The sequence below is a fragment of the Cricetulus griseus genome (genome assembly GCF_003668045.3).
Source record: "Cricetulus griseus strain 17A/GY chromosome 1 unlocalized genomic scaffold, alternate assembly CriGri-PICRH-1.0 chr1_0, whole genome shotgun sequence".
Lineage (NCBI taxonomy): Eukaryota > Metazoa > Chordata > Mammalia > Rodentia > Cricetidae > Cricetulus > Cricetulus griseus.
The window spans coordinates 189,313,633-189,335,928 of NW_023276806.1; the positions used below are offsets into that span (position 1 = coordinate 189,313,633).

The 22,296-nt window shown below is 44.0% G+C and overlaps 1 protein-coding gene across 6 annotated transcripts in view; it reads left to right on the plus strand.

Annotated features, from left to right (window-relative positions):
• The window catches only part of Hipk2 (homeodomain interacting protein kinase 2), a 190,508-nt gene that overhangs the window by 16,599 nt on the left and 151,613 nt on the right, over positions 1–22,296 (plus strand). For 4 of the 6 annotated variants that reach the window (XM_027391501.2, XM_027391502.2, XM_027391503.2 and 1 more), the window contains exon 2: positions 21,854–22,050. The exons of the other annotated variants lie outside the window; for them this stretch is intronic. In XM_027391501.2, the coding sequence (XP_027247302.1) occupies positions 21,854–22,050 (197 nt within the window). The remainder of the gene's footprint in view (positions 1–21,853; positions 22,051–22,296) is intronic. 6 annotated transcript variants of the gene reach the window in all.

The window sequence follows — 22,296 nt, forward strand, 5'->3', positions numbered from 1 at the left end:
TTTCTTATTTAATAATTTATTCATACTGTATTTCCATAATTGAAACGTCTTTTGAATCTGATACACTGAAATCTGCTCTACTATACGATGTTGTCCTGTGTCTGGTTGTGAACTTCCTTATAGTTCCTTAGTCCTGGGCAGTGTCCTGTTGAAAAACACAGCAGTTGCTGGGTAGACCCTTGTACCTGCTCAGTGGGGAAGGTGAGTTTCTGTAGAGGGGATGAGCTTGCTTCTTTATTCCCTAATTTCCTACGCAGAAGGTTTTGTTAGATTCAAGTTGGCTGGAATGCACCAGTGCTGGTTTTGTAGTTTTGCTCTGAGATGACCCTCTGTTGGCAATGATACGGTTGTGCTATATTCCACTCTCATAAGCAATACACTGAAGCACTGCCTTCCTAGAGCTGCCTGCCGCTCACACTGTCTGATGCTAAACTTTTGGAGCTTTGCTGGTAGTGAGATGTAACACTTCAATCTCCCTCCCACCCTCCCTCCCTTCCTTTCTTTTCCCGAGATAGGGTTTCTCACTTCATAGACCAGGCTGGCCTGAACTCACAGAGATCCCCCTGCCTCTGCCTCGGGTGTGAGCCACACTGCCTCGCTCAATTTACATTTGTTTTGTCATAAATAAGATTGAATACATTTTTCACATATTTAACTGGCATTTTGTATTTGTTTTGTATAAACTATGTTCTGAACTTTACACGTTTTCTCAATATTTTATTGAGCTTTTCTTTATTTCTAATAGTTCTTTATATATTGCTTTTAAGTGAGTTGTAAACTTTTTTTTCCTAATTGGTCATGACATTTAGCTGGGAAATCTCTTTACTTTATTGTAACCAAATGTATCTCTTTAAAAATGGCTTGTATTTTGAGTTAGAGTTAGACTTTTTCCTGTGTCTTGTTTTAAGTTCCTTTTGGGTATTATTGAAATCTGATTTTTTTCCCCATTTATATGTTGGTTTATTTGGTTTTTAAGCTAGGATGGTATATGTCCTGAGGTTGGAATGTGGCTTTATGTTTTCCCAGTACTCAGTTGTCCCATCACCATTGTTTAAAACTTTGTACTTTTTTGCCATGGCATCATAATGTCATAGCATGTTCTGTAAGTTTGGGGTTCTGCTTTTGGACTCTGTGTTTCCACTGGCTGGTGATTATTGAAGCCTGTGGTTTTCAATGTCTGGAAAGACTCATTCTCTTTCATTGTGCTTCCTCTTCAGAGTATCTCTGGCTCCTCTCTATGTGTGTTTTTCCATTAAAACTTTAGAGTCAACATAACTTTATCCCAGGAATAAGTAACCTTTCCATTGGGATCAGATTAAATTTCTAAAGTACTTAGGAGGGACCAATGTCTTTCTGAAGTTGGGTCTCCCTAGGTAATGTCATTTCCTCATGTGTTCTTTCTCGTATACTTTAGTAATTTTAAGAGTTTTATTTTTATGCCCTATGTAACTTTCAATCTCCTTTTTACAAATAATGACTTTCTTACTCTAATTGGTCATTTGCATCACTAGGCTGTTGATCTCTGTGTGTGTTTTTAACAGCTTTACTGAGATTCACACAGTTAACCTATACACAGAATATATATATATATATATATATATATATATATATATATATATTCCCATATATATATGCACAGAATTGTATGTCCACAACTACTTTGTAATTTTACATTTTTCTTATCCCCAAAAGAAACCTGTACTCATTAGCAGTCATTCTCCAGTCTCACCCCCATCCTTCTCCTGGAAACCACTAATCTGCTTGGTATTCTAGACATTTCTTATAAATGTAATCATAAAGTATGTGGTCTCTTGCAGCTGGCTCTTTTCACTTAGCATAATGTTTTTGGGCATCACCCATGTTGTAGCATGTGTTTGCATTTTCGGTTAGCTATTCTTGTGTGTAATGATATCTCATTGTACGTAGCTGTTTCCCCCCTGATTCTCTATATATTAGTTCTCACTTGTAATTCACATTGGTGATATTTCATAAGGGCAGAAAACAGGCTTTCAATTTTAAAACCAAAAGGCTGATACAGTGCCTGGCAAATATTTGGTATTTAATAAATGCTTATCGAGCCAGTGATTGGATTTATGTTTCTAGGCCACCTCTGCTTTTTAAATTTAAAATATGTTTTAGCACATATGAATTAATTTCTGTTTTTCCCCAGGCAAAAACATAATTAGAGGGAGGGTTGTTTTTCTCCTCTGGGAAAGTCATGTGTTATATTCAACAGCCTGGCAAAAGTAATTTTGTATGATGTATGGTTTGTGATAATCAACATTACTTTTCTTACATTGAAACAAATGACTGTGAGCTGCTGACATATATGTCCAAGAGTCTCATTATCTTTTCAGGAGGATGATTTTTACCACTAGACTGTGGGTACTGAACAAGTTGCTAGCAAATAAAAAACCAAAGTGAGAAACTAGATGAAGGCGTTGTTCTGGGTTAGGAATAGGGAGTGTTGAATGAGCTTAGCCAGCTTATATGCATTTCAGAAGAAGTCCTAGGTTTCCCAGGAGCTCTGTTCCAAAACTGTTTTCTACATTTTCCTCCTAAATTTATTTGGTAAGGTGGTTATGGAAAAAAAGTGATGCCGGTTAAGATTTGGGTGTCAAGCTAGTCTTAAAAACATACAAGAGGGTTCAAGCTGTGGCTCAGGGGTTAAGAGGGGTGGCTGCTCTTCCAGAGTGCCTGGGTTCTGGTTCCAGCAGCCTTCTGGCAGCTCACAACCACCTGTAGCTTCAGACCCAGGGGACCTGATGCCCTCTTCTGGCTGGCTTACACATGAAATAACAATAAAAACTAAAGGACATAACAGAGAGTATAGTTGATGCACAGGTTGGGTAGGGGGCATACTGGAATTCCATTTATCTTTCACTCACATCTTGAAGAGATAATAGCTGAAACATATATATATATATATATATATATATATATATATAATAAGTAAAGGGAAATAATCAAATGTCAGAAAAATCATACATTTAAAGAATATATTTCAAGGAAGATGTTTTGATTAGGTAAGATTATATGTATGCAGAAGTTGGCAGAGACTTTTGAACATGGTCCAAAGATTTAGAGATACACAATATTAGATTCTTATGTAAGAATCTATTTTGTTTCAAAATAATATGACTGTAAACATGATTATTACTCATTAGGCGTGTTTGCATTGGGTTAGGAAAAGAGAGGGAAAGAGGAGAGAAGGGAAGGAGGAAGAGAGAAAGATTGATTAATTGATCATTTATTCATTTATTAACTGAGACAAATTGATTTCCCTGAAGTGTCTTGGCCTGAGAGTTGGGAAAAGTAAAACACAGTTCATGCATTTACTGTAAGAACATACTTGTCTGAAAGCAACAAGGACAGAAGTAATATTTGAAGGTCAGATAGATAAAAGCATTAGCTGAGGGTCTAAGTTGAACCAAGGGTTTGAAAGCCGTAGGAAGCAGATCTCATCAGACCGGAACTGGAGCCTCAGCTGAAATCTCTTAGCAGCAGCCCTGACGACAAAGGTTTTTTTGGTCCTGGAGGTGTTCAAGATGAATGAGCACCTTTGGATGCATAAAGTAGCTGGTGGAGTAGGTGACCTTTACAGACAGGCTCCAAACATTTCACCACAAGGAAGACAGAAAGAAGTTAGAAAAGAGTCATGATTCCCTTGTTGGTTAGGCATATCTGTGAACAGTGAACAGTGGTGAGGTAGAAAGCTGTTGTTCTGTTTGGGGTTTGTATACTGTGCATTAGAATGTTGGTTGGGGTGCTTTTAGCTTTAAGGGACAGAACTAAACTCAGAGTCTTAACATAAAGGAAAGCTCACTGTCCCACTGCCAAGAAGTTCTGCTGTGGTCAATTCTGGAGTTGGTTATAAAGAACTAATATGGGCTGGCAAGATGTCTCAGTAGGTAAAAGCACTTACAAACTTACAAACTTACAGTCCCTGGAACTCACACACAGGAGAGAACCAACTCCGCAGAATTCTCTTCTGATCTCCACACCGTGACTTTTGTCTGTCTTTATACATATTTGACACATGCACACAAAATAGTAATTGATGATGATGATGATGATAATGTTTGTTGTTTGAGACATCTTACTATGTACTGTGTAGCCCTGGCCGGCCTGGAACTCACTACGTGGACCAGACCAGGCTCAAATTCACAGAGTTCTGTCTGCTCTGCCTCCCTAGTGCTAGTATTAAAAACATGGACCACCACATCTGGCCATAGCACTAAAAATTTTTATAAAGAACAAACAATTCAGTTGCAGAGAGGGAGGAGTGATGAAGGGTCAAGACCAGGCTGGAGAAACCCACAGAAACAGCTGACCTGAGCAAGGGGGAGCTCATGGGAAACCAGCATAGGACTGTTCCAGACTGCCTGAACATGGGTGTCAGTGAGGAGGCCTGGGCTCCTGGTAGTGGATCAGTATTTATCCCTAGTACACAAATGGACTTTGGGAACCTACTGCACACAAAGAGATACTCTCTCAGCCTAGACACATGGGGGAGGGTCTAGGCCCTGCTCCAAATGATGTGACAGACTTTGAAGATTCCCCTCATGGAAGGCCTCACCCTCCCCGGGGAGCAGAAAGGGGATGGGATGGGGGCTCGGTGGGGGTAGGGGAGGAGGGGAGGGAGAGGGAACTGGGATTGACATGTAAAACAAGCTTGTTTCTAATTTAAATTTTTTAAAAAGGGGAGAAAAAAAAAGAACATACAAACAAAAATCACCAAAACTCTTTCCAATCTGCTCCACTATCCAAGATGTGTTTGGAATATTGCTGCTGCCATTTCAGGTGTCCCACCCAAGCTCAATGTCTGTAGGAGAGACAGAATAATTCCTTCTAGTTAGGCCTTTTGCCAGCAAGAACACCTTTTCTAGACACTCCCTGCAGGTGCCTTCACATCTCCTGGCCAGGATGTTACTCCAGATCAGTCCCTAAGCAAAGAGATTGGGTTCAAACCAATCAGGCACCATATCCTCTCCGCTGGGAGCACCTGTCTGATCCGAGTGATTCCCAAGGCCAGCTGCTTTTGCACTGTTAGGGATGTCTCTGTGCTTTGATTATATCACCCATGTGCACCATCCATTTCTAGTCAAAGAATCATAGACTTACCATGATCTCAGGAGTCTGTCACCCATGTTTCCTGTCCACCCATGTTTGTTTGTTTGTTTTTTAATTGTCATATGGTCTTGCTCTGTGATTTGGGATGATCTCAAACTGGAGATCCTTCTGTTCAAGTTCCAAGTGGAGGATTATAGATGTGCACTACCATAACTGGCTAATTTCTAGAAAAAGTTAAGTTCCTTGTTTGTTTGTTAGTTTCTTCAGTGCTGGGAATCAAACCTTGGGCCTTGTATGGTAGACAACTCATCTATCACTGAACTTAAGCCCCAGCCCTTAAAATTACCAGGAATCGCTGAGCAGCCGTAGATTTCATTAACATGTACCCTTCCCCATATGTCTGTGCATGTTTGCACTTACACATTCTGTATGTGCATTCCGACCTGAGATTTTGGATGGAGCTGGTTTGCTTGCTCTACACATAGATCTCTTCCCCTCCTTCCCGATAGTGTCAGTCTTGTTGTAAGAGTTTGTGTCTGAAGTGCGCAGATGTAGCCCTTTCCTCAGTACCTTCACTCTGTGGTCTGGACATACCCCGCTATGCTCTTCACTACACTACCACAGAATGGTTCCTGAGATACTTGCTGATCATCCACCATTTGCGCACCTTCTGTCGTGGGAGACTTAGACAAAATAACTAACATTCCTCAAATGGTTCTGTAGTTAAGGGGCAAGGGCCTAAAGAACAGTTTTTCCTTTTTCTTTGCCTTTAGGTCTGACTGTTTAGCAATATGCATTCCCTATTCCCCTTTCTAAGGGTGTCTCTTGGGAAAACCTGGATTTGAGGTAACTAGGACTATCCTGAATTAACCCAGAGAGCATTCCCCTGACTTCTCCGTTTCCATGTCTGGCTCCTGCCTTTGAAGTCAGGTGGAAGCCCAACAGGTTAGGCTGTCCCGTCCCTCTTCTCTTTGGTTATTCAGTGCAACCTTTAGTCTAGGAAAAGTGCCAGTCTTCATTTCCAAGAATCATATCTCCCTAAATGGGCCAATCTGCTTTAAATGCCTTTTCCGCTGGCGCCTTCCCCATCTCACAATTGGCATAGTTAAAGAGACAGGTGCACTTTTATTTTTTTAAACGATTGTAGTGTACTAGGTTGGGGTAGGTAGCCCAGTGCCTATTGGGGTATGCATACATGTTACACATGTGCACAAATAATCAGTTCTCCACACTACAAAGTCATTCAACTAGCATGACAGAGTCGATAGGTCTCCAGAAGCTTTACTCCTGCATGTCCAACATACTTCATTTCCTACCCCCCATCTCTCACTCCACCCATTTGTCCGTCCATTTGTCTGTCTCTCTGGGCAAGTGGGCTATGACGATTCATAAAGCTTTATCTACCTTGTTGGAGAAACTTACATGCTGTATTGAAATCTCTTCTCTCTTTATGGTCCCAGGTGGGGATTTTCTCTATTACACGTGACATTGGGTATCTTTCCACATCACTGTTTCTCCCTCCTCTGGCACTCAGTGCTGTGGGTATGTGGCATGTTACTTTCGTCCCTAGAGTTGGTGCTGCCCTCAGTGAACAACAGGACATGTAAGCAGTCTCCAGTGAAGACTGTCCTCCCTGAATGCAGTGTGCCAGCCGCCTGGCCAGCCCCTTCCATTGAGCTCTTTGGGAACCTGGCTTTTCATTACCCATCACTCAGCTTCAGGCAGTCTTTTTCGAGGGCATTCTGGTACCTCTGCTGCCCTCTGCTCCACAGAGGCAGCTAGCTTCTGTTACTTCACTTTTAGGAGCCAGCCTCTGAACTGCATTGAGGCGCACTGTGTGTGGATTCCTGTGCTCGTTGTCCAGCTGAGAATAAACTAATGAACCCCTGGTGCCCTCCCGAGTCACTTTAAAGAAGAAACTTGGGACAGATGCTCACCTGTGCATTCCAAGCCGAGAGACTGCCCTATGGTGGGATCTGCCCTTGGTAGTGAGGACAACTTGGGCTTGTTTCTGTCCTGTCTGTCACCTAAGTCCACTATGAGATGAGTTCTGATGTATATAGTTTCAGCTGATAGCAGTTCATTGGACAGGAGTGGCTAGTTTAGGAATGAAACTGGAAATTTTGCAGCAGGACAGGTGCTTCAGCATAGTGTGTTGATTTGATTGTCTTCTGCTGCCTGTGATAAAGTGGGCAGGAAGTGGGATATGCTTCCCGGAAGCAGACAATGGTGAATACGGCCTCAAAGGAGAAGTCTTCAGTCCTGAGCACCGAGGGAGCAGTAGGTGCAATGAGCCCAACCCCAAGAAAGACACTTTACTGCTTTCAGGAAGAGTTTGGTTTTGGTTTCTTAGAAGGATGTGGGCATGACTTGGTGCAGAAGGGAGAGAACTGGGTGGGGAAGTTCCAAGTAGACATCTCCAGTAATGAGTAGGCATGAGCTAGAGGCGGTACAGATGCGGGAGGGCTGCAGAGTCCAGCAGCTGGGGGTGACTAGACTATTAAAGTGCATTATTTTATTCACCATGAACAAGGGAGTTTGAAGGAGAACTCTATGCTATGCCACAGCTGTGATTTATCTATTTACTTTTTGGATGTCTAGGTGGATATTCTCTAGGTAGCAAGAGGAAGGTAGACATACAGGGGTGGTGCCTGGCTTCTGGCGTGCTGTGGCAGCAGGGACATGAAATACAGGCAGCTTGGAGCTGAGCTGTTGTTCAGCCACAGGCACATCTGTACATGTGTGCACATGGGCCTAGGGTGTCTCGTTAGGAAGAAAGGCTGCCAGGCCTTGTGACACATGCTCTTTTGGTTTTTCGAGACAGGGTTTCTCTGGGCTTTGGAGGCTGTCCTGGAACTAGCTCTTGTAACCAGGTTGGTCTAGAACTCACAGAGATCCACCTGCCTCTGCCTCCAGAGTGCCGGGATTAAAGGAGTGCGCCACCACCGCCTGGCCCTTTTTGAATCCTTTTATAGAAGAGCAAGAGCTTTCTGCATGCCATGCTTATCAGAGATGAACTTTTTAGGTTCCCATCTCCGTGATTCTGGGTTGAACCTGCAGAAAAGCATCTCTGAGGCGCCTTTTGAGGAGAGTTCCAGCTCCTGCAGCTTCCACCTTCTCTAGCCTCTGTTGCTCCTCATCCTTCTCTCTCAAAGTGTAGCTTTGTAGCAGCACCTAGTGATGGAACAGACTGGTATACATGAGTTGATTCAACATTTCTATGCTCATCTGTCCATCTACCCAATCATCAAATAAGAAAACCCTCATGAAGGCTCTACCTATTCTTGTCTCCTTACAGGGTAGGCTTGGGCCTCATGCCCAGCCTGGATCAGTTATTCATGAACGTACATAAGGATTTGTTTAAGCTAACCAGGATTGGCTTTGCAGTTACAGAAAGGGATATGGCAGCTATTGGGAGAGGGGCATCAGGGGCAAGTCAGAGTTCTGCCAGATAAAGAGGGCATGACTGGCGAATAGGCACCTCTGAGCATCTGCTTTAACATGCTAATTTGTTTGTTTGTTTGTTTTGTTTTTTGAGACAAGATTTCTCTGTGAAACAGTCCTGGCTGTCCTGGAGCTCACTCTGTAGACCAGGCCCACCTTGAACTCACAAAGATCCACCTGCCTCTACCTCCCCAGTGCTGGGATTAAAGGCGTGCACCACCACTGCCTGGCAACATGCTAATTTTTAGTAGTTTTCTTTGGCTATGAAATGCTTAGCTATAGCATTCTCTAAATTTGGCCTTGTTTACTATGGTGATTATTTTGATTGAGTCTAGTCAATTAATTATACCATACCGTTTCCAGTAAGTTTTGACTTGTTTTAAAATGTGTCCCCCTGTGCTGTTATATACAATTTAGGAAAAGGATCAGAATAAATACAAATAATTATAGTAGTTTAAAGTCAGGAGGGAAAGAGTCCCAGACATGAAACTATAAGGAGTTTCACGTTGTCTCTGAGCTTCATGGCATTAGAGATAGAAGGCCAATGCGGTCAGTGCTGTCAATTTCACATTTTTTTTTCTATTTTTTTTTTTTAAATTTTAGAAGCACTCTTATTTACATATCAATCCCCCCATTCCCTTACCCTCCCATCTTCCCAATGCTCCCCACCGACACCCCCCCTCCCAAAGATAGTGAGGCCCTCCATGGGGGGGCTGTCAAAGTCTGTCATATCATTTGGGGGAAGGCCTAGGCCCTCCTTCCTGTATCTGGGCAGCAATAGTATCCCTCTATAGGGAATGGGCTCCCAAAGTCCATTTGTGCTCTAGGGATAAAGACTGGCTCCGCTGTTAGAGGACCCATAGATTGTCTTGGCCTCCTAGCTAGCACCCACATTCAAAGGGCATTGGTTCGGTTCAATGCTGTTTCTCCAGCTTTACAACTAGGGTCTCCGTGCTCTCACTAGGTCAGGTCAACTGTTTCTGCTGGTTTCTCCAGAATAGTCTTGGCTCCTTTGCTCATCCCTCCTCCCTCTGCAACCGGATTCCAGGAGTATGGCTCAGTGTTTAGCTGTGGGTGCCTGCTTCTGCTTTGATCAGCTACTGGATGAAGGCTCTAGGAATGGTAGCCAAGGTAGTCAGCAATCTCATTTTAGGGGAAGGACATCAAAGGCAGCCTCTCCACCACTGCCTAGATTCTTAGTTGGGTCCATCCCCGTGGATCCCCTAACTACTTTTAAAGACATACCAACCATTCAAGAAAAGGGAGAGTCTGGAGAGATAACTCAGCAATTAAGAACCCTGGTTCCAAATGGCCTAGGTTCAGTTGCCAGCACCCACATGACAGCTCACAACTTCCTGTAACTTCAGTTTCAAGGGATCTGGTGCCCTCTTCTGGCCTCTGAGGGTAGTGTATTCACATGGTGCACATACATCCGTACAGACAAAACAAAAAACACACAAAATAAAAATAATTTTTTTTAAAAAAAGAAAGAAAAGCAAGGATTTCTTTAGCTATTTTTTCCATTGGATTTTACATGTGAACCTTAATTTAGGAAGCAGTAAATGCAGCATTGAAAAAGGTGTTCCGTGTTCTCCTAGCAAATGAAAACCTGAGATGTCTCTCTTTCATAGTGTTTTTATTGGAAATTCAAGATAGAATACCAAAATGTACCTCAGCAAATCTCATGCTCTGGAACTTGAAAATAACCAGTCTGAATCCTTGTCCTTGGTCTTCTACTGGTGGTGGTCCATGCACTAGGACCCCATTTAATCTGTAAGATTGCCTCATGTCTGTCACACAGTCTTCACTAGAACTAGAGAACAGGTGTCTGTGCACAGGTATAATAGATTTCTAATACGCTAGACGAATATTGAGAATGATGTCCCATTGCCCACTGTGCTCCTTACTAGCTCACTGATAGGAGTCTAGGAATCGACCTGGTAAGGTTGACATCTGTAGGAATTAAGGCCTCTATTTGAAACACTCACAGAGGAGAGTTCTATTTTTGTAAATAGGATAATTGGGTGGAAAACTGTGCTAATGTCTATCTTTAACCACTCCTGGGGACAGAGTCTAACTGTTAAAACCATGGAGCCATAACTAAGATGCCGAGTGTCATCTCTGTACAGGCCAAGTGTTTAAAAGGAGTACAGAAGTCAAAAGCCAGACTGTTGGGTTGAGCAGAGGGTTAGCAAGGATGGGAATGAATAGGGAGACAAAGGCAAGTCAGTCAGGGGGCAGCAGGGCTTCTGGCTGCTCTGAATGTTGCTAGGAAAGAGGCATGGGAGAGGGTTTCAGCTGATGTCAGAGGAAACTGACAGAGAACTTGCTTAATCTAATGAGGTTTTGATGATCTGTCCTTGTGAGAGTTTTGGGATGGCCCGTGCTGGCAGGGCTTGGACCATGATACAGCACAGATAGAAGAGGGAGTGGTAGGATTAGTGGGAAGGGGCGTTTATAGACTCACTGCTGTGCCCAGGCACCATCCCTCTACTGACCTTTGAGAATGTCAGGAAATGGCTAGGACTGTGGCGTTGCAGTCAGAGACTTGGTTCTAGGCTCTAAGCCTCTTTCCTCATTCAAAACATTGAACAAAATGTTTGCCCAGTGTCTTTCTTCTGGTAAGTGTCAAACAGGATTGAAACTAGGCTTTTTTTTTTTTTTTTTTTTTACCACCTAAAGCCCATTGGTCTTCCCTGTTACCTGCCAACATCGTTCTTTATTCCTTATGATACATGTGTGCCTTGCTCCAAAACACCTCTGTAAGAGGTGCTGTCAGAGAAGACATACAGGATTTCAAGAAAAGCAAGCATTCCTTTATTCCTTCGCTGCTGAAGTTTGCATATGGGCCTTAATCTAGGAAGCAGTGATTTGGACAGCCAACAGGGTTTCAACATCCCCACAGCAGACGAAAACCTACAGTCAACAGCTCGTTCTTATAGTGCCCTCCTTGGAAGCTTACTGCATGAGTAGCACCTGGTGCTCATTGTACGGTGGCTGACTTTGTGTCTTTGTGATCCCATTGGATGAGCTTAGGCAGTGATTTACATGAGGACTGTGGCAAGCTCCATGTGCCTCAGGAGAGACGGTTCCCACTTGTGTTTCATTTACCTGCTTAGAGAATATCCCTGACCCATGAGGAGAGGAACATGGAAGGACTCACCAGCACTGTGACTGTGACTGTTGTGACAGTTTCTCTTTCACTTTTATCCAAGTCCAGATTTTGGTTTTGGTTTTTGGACCTTGTTAAATCTAGTATAATAGGCTTGAGTTTGCTTGATGTATAATGGAAATAGCCTTGTGTGGCATCAGCCTCTGCCTGAGGTCACCACCTGCTCCTACAAAGCTGAGTAGCCAATAATTTTGTACAGTTTTTTCATATTAATAGAATAAAGGAAGGCAGATGGTGTGCTAGGAGGAATGCTTTTTCCTTTAGGCTCTGAGGGCCTGTTGTGGGGCAAATGGCACCCCTCCCCCAACTCATATGCTGAAACCCGGCCTCTCTGCTCTTCAGAGCATGGCCTCATTTGGAAATATGGTTGTTGCAGGTGCAATTGTGTTAAGATGAGGTCACACTAAAGTAGGGTAGGCCCCCAATCCAGTAAGACTGCTGTTCTCATAAAGGGAGAAAATTGGGCACAGACACACCCACATGAAAAATGTCACATGAACATTGGGGCAATAAGTCTGTTCACCAAGGAACACCAAATATTGTCATCAGACACTGGGAGAGAGGCCTAGCACAGTATCCCTGACAGCCCGGAAGGAACAGTCCTGCCAACACCTTGATCTTGAACTTTTACCCTCCACATCTGTGAGGCAGTAAACTTGTTGCTCAAGACACTGAGTTCTTAGTAATGTTTGCTGCAGTCTTTGCAGACTAATACCAGATCCCTGGAGAAACAGTAATTTGCAAACTCCAGAAGAGAAAAGAGAGCCCCTGATGTGCCCTGATTAAAGTTTCCGCTGCAGCATGGGAGTTTGGATGTAGGACTGAGGGTTCAGGAAGTAGAAAGGAGTAACCCAGACTAACAGACCAGCTTCTGAAGAATGCAAGTGCTTGTTATGTGAGGACATTGCTCTGGGGTGACCTTTTACCTCATGACAGAAAGCAGTATTGTCCATTAGAGATGGTAATATATTTTCTTCAAGACCACAAAGAACCAGAGGTTTTTAAGTGAGCAAATGAATGAGTGAAAGCATAGACAGGCTCTTTGTAGCCTTGGCTGGCTTTTGAATTTGAGATCTCCTCCCTGCCTCAGCTTCTAGGATTACAGGTGTTTGCTACCACACCTGGCTGGCTTTGTTTTGTTTTTTAATTGGCCACATATAGTTTAAATGTTACCATCTGGAACACTAGCATCTAACAGAACTTTCTGCAGTGATGATAGACTTCTGGATCTACACTTGCTAATACAGTAGCCACTTTACCACCAAAGTGCTTAGACATAATGTAGCTAGTGGAACCAAGGAACTAAATGTTTTATTTTGTTTAATTTAAGAATAGCCACTGATGGGTAATGGCTACTTATTGTCTTAGGTGTTGCAAATCTAAAACATAGGAATAGCTAAGGACAAGGACAAGGTGAACTCCCAGGGTGCCTGGATCCTTTGTGGGGCTCTTGGGAAGGTCACCTAGGCTCTCCCTTGCCTGGCATGTGTGCAGAATTGTGCTCAGGTGCAGGAGATGGTGGGAGTGAAGGGAGACCACTCAAGCAAATTTTCTCAATGCTTTACTAAAACGGTGTTTAACATGGAGTTTTGCTGTCCCTTCTCCAAGTCCAAATTGTCTTAGGTCAGTTTAGTACTTCACAGAGAGGAAGCAAAGTGGCAGGCGGACTGCAGAAGTGAGGGGGCTAAGCGTGTGGTGCAGGGAGACAGACATTTCTTTACGGGTTTTGTATTCCAGCTCCTGATGTGCTGTGAGGGGTCTCTGGTGTCCGCATTAGGAAGGTAGGGATGTTCAGTTGGACCACTTCTCAGGAGGTCGGAGGCTTCCTGTGGTATCTGTCTGTGCTACTGGACTTGCTGTGACCTGAGCTGAAGCTGAAGCTGAGCTGAAGCTGCTGGGGCTCCCTTTCTCTCTGCTGTGTACCCCATCCCCACCCCATAAGCTCAGGGTGCTGCTGCATGGACTGCATGTGGGATGTTTCAGAGCCTAAAATGGATACCCCAACTGGGCATCCCTAGATGCAGCTTCACACTGAAGAAGAATGAGTCCTTGTGACTGTTGTGGCCATCCTGGACAAATGACTGCTGTCATTGTGTCACTGCTGGCATTGGCTCAGTGCCCAGGGTAATTTAAAAATTACTTCTTTTCCCAGCTCTACATAGTTACCATTCTGATCCCGAGAGGAACAAGTAACTCCTGAAATCTTACATTTTCCCTGAACCCTGAGACCAGCTGGAGTGTCATTTGGGAATGTTGTGTATCGGAAAGGAACCTGCTCTCCTTGGGCCCTACCCCCTCTGGCCGACTGGACTCCAGGCAGTTGAGGAGATGGTTTGGAAGGAACACTGGAGGAGATGATACTCAGCCAGAACCACTGGGTTTGGGGTGGAACAGAAGTTCTAGAAGAGGTCAGGAAGGGAGAAACAAGTGAAGAAAAGCTGCTTTCAGATTTATCAGCTTTGGTCCTGGGTGCTCATGCTTGGGGGACCTGGGAGACATTAATACATAACAATAGCTGAGAGTAGCTAGTGCTTATCTGGTTAATGCTTGCAGTGTGCCAGGAGGGTTCCAAGCATACTGCTTTACATACATTAGTCTACTTAAGTACAAACTCTCTCTTCTCCAAGAATTTATCAACTCATTGCAGACAGATTAAACAAAGCAACAAAAGACTTGAAGTGATGCCAAGTAACATACAGTGAGTACCATTAGAGAGACACAAAGAGAAAGCGCTGAGGTCCTAAATGTGCAGGGCATGCTCTGAAAGATGGCTTTGGTTTGAACAGTGGAGCCCACGTTTGCCTCAAATTGTCATAGGACAGTAAGTATCCCGCCTGTCATGACTGGAGCAAGTTTTCCGTCACAGGTTTCTCACTTGAATGTAGTTATTTGCCTGAAGTAGTCATCACAGATGGAGAATTCAAAGGGACCACACAGAAATAATGAATAATTTGCAGGTGCAGTTGGCAGCCCTGTGTGTCCCCATGTGCCTTTCTGTCCCATCAGGATCCACACCGAGAGCGGCCCTCAACCCCATCTGCTCTGTGCTCCCGGGCTTGAGCCGAGCTTTAATAACTTTCCTGTCACCTGCTTCCACGAGGTCATCCATCTCTTCTGTGTTTAAGTACTTCTGGCTATGACTTGCAGGGTCATGCTTGATTGTCAGCAGGATTGACTTCTGGGAGGAATGAACATTTCTTGGGTCTACAGGACTCTGCCTGCAGGGAACAGATACTGGGATAGGTAGGGTCTAGGTATCAAAGGGCCTCAGACTTGCATGGGGACTTTGTGCTCGATTCGGAACATTAGAAGTTTGAGATGTGGCATCCCCAAGGTGACAATAAGCAGATAGTAAAAATAACCTTCAGCTTAGAGTCCTCCAGTTTTCCCTTCTCAGTCCATCTTAAGTGATCCCCAACAAATCTCAAGTCCTATTAGTCTGGAGGGAGGGACATAACTTCCTTTGTCTCCCTGGCCTTTGTCATTACACTTGAATACCAAATCTAAAACCCCTGTTTCTGCTAAATAGTTAAAAGGCTCTTGAGGGATCCTTGGAACAGTTGCACCCTGGTGGGGCTTTTCAGAGCACTCCTGGGTTGGGAGAGGAATTTCTGGGTAACTACAGAACAGCACAGCAGTAAGCAGCTTGAGTGATCTTCTGGGGGTAGGGGGTGGGGGCTGGAGACAAGGCTAACCCATTTGAAGGCTAGGAATGCCTGCTGAGTAGTGTACACCATCCAGTGAACTCTAGTTACCTTTAATTTTTTGTTTGTTTGTTTGTTTTGTTTTTCAAGACAGGGTTTCTCTGTGTTGCTTTGGAGCCTATCCTGGCACTCGCTCTGGAGACCAGGCTGGCCTCGAACTCACAGAGATCCGCCTGCTTCTGCTTTCCGAGCTCTGGGATTAAAGGTGAGCGCCACCAATGCCCAGCTAATTCTTAACTAACTGCAGAGAGCAGTGCAGCTGCCCGTCTCGTGTGACACGTGAGAGCGGGTATGCCTACTGCTCTTTCTACTTTGGCTGGGCCGGTCAGTCAGTGCAGTGCTGTCTTTACTTATTTATCTGGAAAATGAAGGAATTTGGCAAGAATGTCCTTTAATGTGACTTCTAACACTAGCATTTTATATCACTTAGTCATCTTTTGTTTAGGGAGTGATCTTTTTTTCCAGAAATCCATCCCATAGTTGCTGGTTAGCTTATTATCTTGGCAAGAAGCAGCATGGTAGGATAAATGGAATGTGGCCTCAGGAGTTGGCAAAGCCAGTTTAAATTTACCCTGTCTGTCTGTCTGTCTGTCTGTCTGTCCATCTGTCCATAATGTGGCTCCACTGTGGCCCTTGGCAATTAGCTGTTCCTCATCAATTCTCAAGTTTCCTCATGTGTAAAATGAGGGGTGACCTGAATTTCAGGATCACTGGAGATCATGTGTACCAGGCATTGTAGCAATTTCCTCTTATCCACAGAGGACCCAGGATTCCAAGACTAACAGAAGCCTGTAACTGCAGACAGCTCTGAATCTTACACATGATGGCGCTTTTCCTACATGCATACTGTAATAATGATGAGAGTTCATCAGTGATGAGAAAATAATTCTCTTCTCTCAAAATATCACCGTGTCATATTCACATCTTCATAATGTGAGACCATCTGATGCAGAAACGACTGACCCTTCAGTGAGGCACAGTCCACTCCCGGAGAGGCAGCGTGGCATAAGCACAGTCATGTTGGCGGAAATGCTCACCATGTGACATACAGACACACACACACACACACACACACACACACACACACACACACACACACACACACACAGTGTGAACACTGGGCAAAGAACTGGAGCCACCCTGACAACTCAAGCTTTTGTCATGTTCAAAATAATGTTTCTTTCTGGAATTTTATATTTAATATTTTCAGGTCTTGGTACGATATAGAGAACTGAAGTTATGGAAGCAGAACAGTGGATTGGGAGGGCTGTTATACTTGTGGCCTACTTCTTAAAACAGCTTTATTGAGTTTTAATTCATACATCATGAAGTTCACCCTTTTGAACTATACAACTAACTTACTGGTTATTATACCATTTCACATAGTTGTACATCACTGCTGTCTTAACTCCAGAACATTGTCATCACCATCCCCATCATCATCGATCTTGTCCTCATTAACGGTTACTTCCGTTAGCTTCTCCTAGTCCCTGGTAACCACCACGCTACTTTGTGTCTGTTTGGAATTTTGCCTGTAAATGGAAAATACTGCACAATATTGTCAACCCCCCCCCACATTAGAGTCTATATCAGTGCTTTTTTGCATTTCCATTGCCAAATAATATTTTGTACCATATCTGTTTCACATTTTGTTTGTCAATGAATAGATGAGTTGTTTCTACTTTGGAAATGTTATGCATAATTCTGCCTTAAACATTTTTGTGTACAAGTTTTTGTGTGGACATACATTTTCAAATTTCTTGGCATCTTATTATGTTTGGCTTATATTTACCTAATGACCAATGATAGTGTATATGTGTTTATTAGTCATTTTCATGTATTCTTTGTAGAGATATATAATACATTCTTGTTTTGTTTTTCAAGACGGATTTTTTTTTCTATGTAGCCCTGGCTGTCCTGGCACTTGCTCTATAGACCAGGCTGGCCTCGAACTTACAGAGATCCACCTGCTTCTGCCTCCTGAGTGCTGGGATTAAAGGTATGCGCCTCCACCACCTGGTTGTCTTACATTCTTTGCTCACTAAAAACATGTGGGTATTTGTCTTTTTGTTGTTGAGTTATAACAGTTCTGTGTATGCTGTGGATAGTATGCCTGGGTTTTGTATGCAACAGGCCCTCAGTCTGTGTTTGCCCTCATTTTCAGGTTTCTCACAGAAATCTGTAAACTTCTAGGTGACCTCTAGGACTAATTTTCCTGACACTGAATCATCTTAAGCCTTCACCTTCTCTTCTTAGCTCAGAAGGCTCTTCTTAGCTCAGAGCCTGAGCCACTCTGGTCCTGGAGTGGGCTCTGGAATTCATAGCAGCAGGATAGCTGGAGTCTAGAGATGCTGATTGGCTGAATCCATTTAGGACTGCTGCTAGGCTTCAGTGTCTAGATGGAGGTGCTATAGCAATTGTACAGCTTTCTCCTGTTGTTGCAGCTGTGCCAGAATCTTCCATCCTGTGCTGTGGGCACCTAGATAACAGGGATAGGAATTACAAAGGATTGTGTATTTGGGGAAGATGACTTTTTTCCACGGTGTCCCTACAGATGTGAGTAATGTGATTTCTGAGAGTGATCTGGCAATTTTAATAAGTTGAATACAGAAACAGCTCAAGGAAAATCATGTGTTTTATTGAAGAGAGTTGTATGGGCAGGCCTCAAAAGTGCTGACACTGAATCCGTGTCCCAGTGTGTACTCTCTGCCTTGTGCCCTACTGGTTTTCGTCATCTCATCAGCTTCTCTTTCCACTCCCCATCTCTAACAGGCTCACCTTCCCCTTTTTGCCAGTGTGGATGTGGCTGTCTTTCCATATCCAGATGGGTCTCGCATTCTCCTGGGAATGCAATTCCCTTGACTCGTGTGACTAGAACTCTTCAGAGCTGCCAGGGGAAGGCGGCTGTGGTGACACAAAGGTCTGGCAAGTCCTCCTGGGCTGTGTTCCTGAGAGCCATCTCTCCTGCTTTGAGAAGGTGTGTCCCAAACTAAACACTTGGGCTTTCCTTAGTCACAGACTTGATTGGGTGTAGACAGATGTTGACGTCTCCTCCCAGTTCTTCTTAGTGCCTAGGAGATGTGTGTTGGAGGACAAGGCCAGCCCGGCTGGTGGGGAAGGACCTATGACTGCACAAGGCCATTGCAGCAATGGCTACCTTGGCATCTCTGAACATTTTGACCTGCTTCTACTTAGCTGATGTCCTAGAAAAACCTTCAGAATATTGCTTACTAATTAGAACTCTAAGTTGTAAACTTACTATTTTATAACTAGAAGATGGCCTCAGGATATCCAATCCATTATTTTCCAATCTTTTCTCCTGATTAAACATATTAAATATTTGGATATAGTTTAAAAGTTTGTCTTTGATAAACAAATTTGGGCCGTGGGGTATATTTGCATGACTCTTGGTGATCCACAGTGAGCACAGCCATATTAGCAGCTCCATGAAGTTCTACAGTAAAGACAGTAGCTTAATTTTATTTAACCTGGCATTTCATAAACTATTTGACTCCAGTTCCTTTTTCCCCCCCTAAGTGTCAGTACCCTGCAGGATACTAAGCACACTTAGGAAACCATATCTCCTTTACACACAAGGAAACTATGTTATATTTGGAAATATTAAGTGACTTGTTTAAAATCAAACTTGAAACTACATTTCTTAACTCCTACCCTTGATTATTCTATAGATTATTGTCATCATGTTTGAATATATAGCCATTATGTATGAATAAGGGAATAGGTTTTGTTTGTTATGTTTCTAGATAGTGTCTCATGTAGCCCAGGCTGGTCTTGAACTCCTGATCCTCACATATTAGTCTGGTAAGTGCTCGGATCTCAGTATGAGCCAGCTGAATTGTTTTTTTAAAAACTATTTTCTTTTGTATTGTTAATAACACACACAGGCATCAGAGTCAGACTGTGAAACATTGGAAGCCTGCCCCTGTCCTTTTGCCAGTTTACGACCTTGGGCAGCTAGGCCTGCTGGTATCCCTGAATATGCTTCTTCTGTGGAGAGACTGGTGACAAGGACACCCTCACGGGGTGCTGTGAGGATTAGATGAGACAATCTATAAAGATCGTAACTGCATTCTGTGTGTCCTCTGACTTTTTTCATCACATCAGTGGCTGAGCTCAGTAACCTGGTACTTTAAAAGCTGAGCATACTCCAGATGCTAAAAGCTGATCATGATAATTGTAGTGGGTGTGCACGGAATGTTCAGTACTGAAAGAATGAATGCACATGAGATGGTATGACTGCCTATGGAAGTGCAGAGCTGTCCTAGACTGCCAGCTACTCGTGGGATTGGAGGTCAGAGCAGATTAGCGGGGGCCAGGGAACAGCGGTGTGTGGCTCACAAGCCACATTCCTTTTCCTCTACCGCCACAGGTAAAAACGTGCTTGAGGTTTCAGAGTGCCTTTGTAATACAATTTAAAAGCAGGCATGCTAATAAAGTCTGTCCTGAGGAGAGTGGGTTGAAGGACAAACGGAGCATTACAGAAGAACAGCCCAGTGAGGGCACAGGAATGGGGCCCCAGGTACAGTGACTGTGACTGCGCTGAAGTCAAGTGTTTCTAGGTAGATTCTTGAAAGGTTCTTGCTGATGCACAGCTCCTCGCTCTCCCTGTTGCTGTTGCTGTCTGTCTCTGTGTCTCTGTCTGTCTCTCTCTCCTGTTGGAAAGATGTCTTCCTTACCTCAACAGCCTGGCCTACCACAACCTCAAAACTTTCTTGTTTGTCTAGCTGTGGAATTAGTATTTCTGCCTAGAAAGGACATGAAGCCTGGCATTTGCTTACTGCCAACTCAGAGAGGACCCATACCTAGCACCTAATCATCAATTTTACTGGTGGTGGACTTGGCCTCTCTCCTGGTTGCCAGATCATATACGTACAGTTTCTTCATTCACTCTAGAATATACCAGGACTCTAGAGCCCCAGTCTTCCTGACACCTTCCTGCAGAAACGGTTTTCCACTCTAGAACTAACTGGCATGGGGAGGGCCCCTGGTAACTTCTGGGACTTTAGGGTACGAATGCTTGGGAAATAGATTCATAGGCTGCTGGCCATTTCCTTGGAGTTCTTTACCCCCCCCCTTTTTTTTTTTTAAATTTTGTGGAATAAAGGCTGGGAAATAAGACAGAAACGTGTATTCTTTACTCTTTTCTGTATTTCTCTTTTGAATGTATTCTCATACCTATTCCCACTTTTGATTTAGTGATTTTTAGAAAAGAAACTGTTTAGCAAGGTAAGGGGCACTGAAGAAATCAGCCAGACTTCTGTATGAACCATATCATTTGAGCCAGGACAGAAAAGGGAAAGGGTTTCTTCAGGAAGAGTAGGAATGGAGCCTGTAACTTAATTTGTACCTAAGTAAAACAGAATGGAAGGGCTTGGCTAACAGGCCCAGGACCTCGGAGCAAGCTTGTGAGAACCACTTGGGCATAGCACAAGACAGCATTGATATTTCAGCTTGCCTTGAAGGAGTCAACTTCGTGTATTTTGCTCCTGATGTCCACCATCAGTTGGAATATAGACTCATACTCATATGTATTTCTTTATATTATGGGCAGCAGAGGCACCCTGTAGGATTTGAGTTTCTGTGTGTTTTCCCTCCAGGATCGTGACAACCCCCCCTCCCCCCCCATTAAGTCCCATCCCTCCCTAGGGACTTGGTGTTTATGTCTCTTTGTGGTGTCCCTCAGCTTTGACTGAGAACATGGTCATTGGAACTCCTGGGGCCAGGGTGAGAGCTGATTTAGTTTCCAGTCAGCTTTGGCCTTGGAAAATGAGGGCAGGCTGGATGAAAGATTGGCCAGAAGTATGTGTCTTTGGCATTCTGCTGCCAGTGTTCCCTCAGGGATGTACCTCAGTTAACCGGACACTGCTATACCTCATCTCTCTGTGGTGGCAGAGTAGAGTGCCTTTGTTCAGCTGGGCACCTGAACTCCAGGGCAAGCCCTGCCCTCTTCTTCTAGCTCCTTTGTCTGAAGTAGTCATGTGAGCCTGGATCTTCTCCAGATTGCTGTCTTCTGCGATCAGTCTCAAGGCTTTAGATCGGTCCTCACTCTTCTGTCTCTGGCTAGGCCTTCCCCTTCCCCTTGCATCTCTTTCTTTTTAAAATATGTGTATGGGTGGTTTACCTACATGTATGTGTGTGCATACCTGCTGCCTGTAGTCAGAAGAAGGCATCAGAACCCCGTTGGAACTGCCACTGTGAGCTGTCATACCAGTGCTGCTAATCAACCCCAGGTCCTCTGAAAAACAACCAGTGCTTCTAACTGTTGAGCCATCTCCATCCCCAGCACCATCTTTCATGCAGGCTCCTATTACCTCACACACAGACACCTCCACAGTGGGCTTCTGGCTGTGATGCTAACAGCGGTCAAGTTTTAGCTATATGTCCCTATGTCTCATTCTAGATCCCACTCACTTCTCCACTGTTTCCTTTATGCCTCCAGGATAGATCAAAACCAGGTGCTAAATACCCATCTCACTCAGACACCAGTCTATCTCTCCAAATCCATCTGCTGTTGTCCTGACAAGAGTTCAGCTATGGTCAGCATCTACATCCTCCCCTGTGTTCCCTGCAATTTGGTCCTGCTTCAGCTCATCTCAGGATTGTACTTCAAACCATCTCTGGTCCTGTGGGAGATAGGTAACTCATAAATCTTAAATAAAAATAGATCCAGTCTGTTCCCTCACCCCAAGGTGAGGTCCCTTGCCCTGATATTTCAGCCCCCCTTGGGCCTCTCTCCTGTATAAAGATCACATCCACCACTGGGAGTGCCTTTCCCTGAGTCGGTGACATTTGATTGGTGGGGTCACAGCTGCCTTCTGTGAGCAGTTAGCTTTTCTGGCCTTGCCCCATGGCACGCTGGTGTTTTCAAAAACAAGCAGTAGT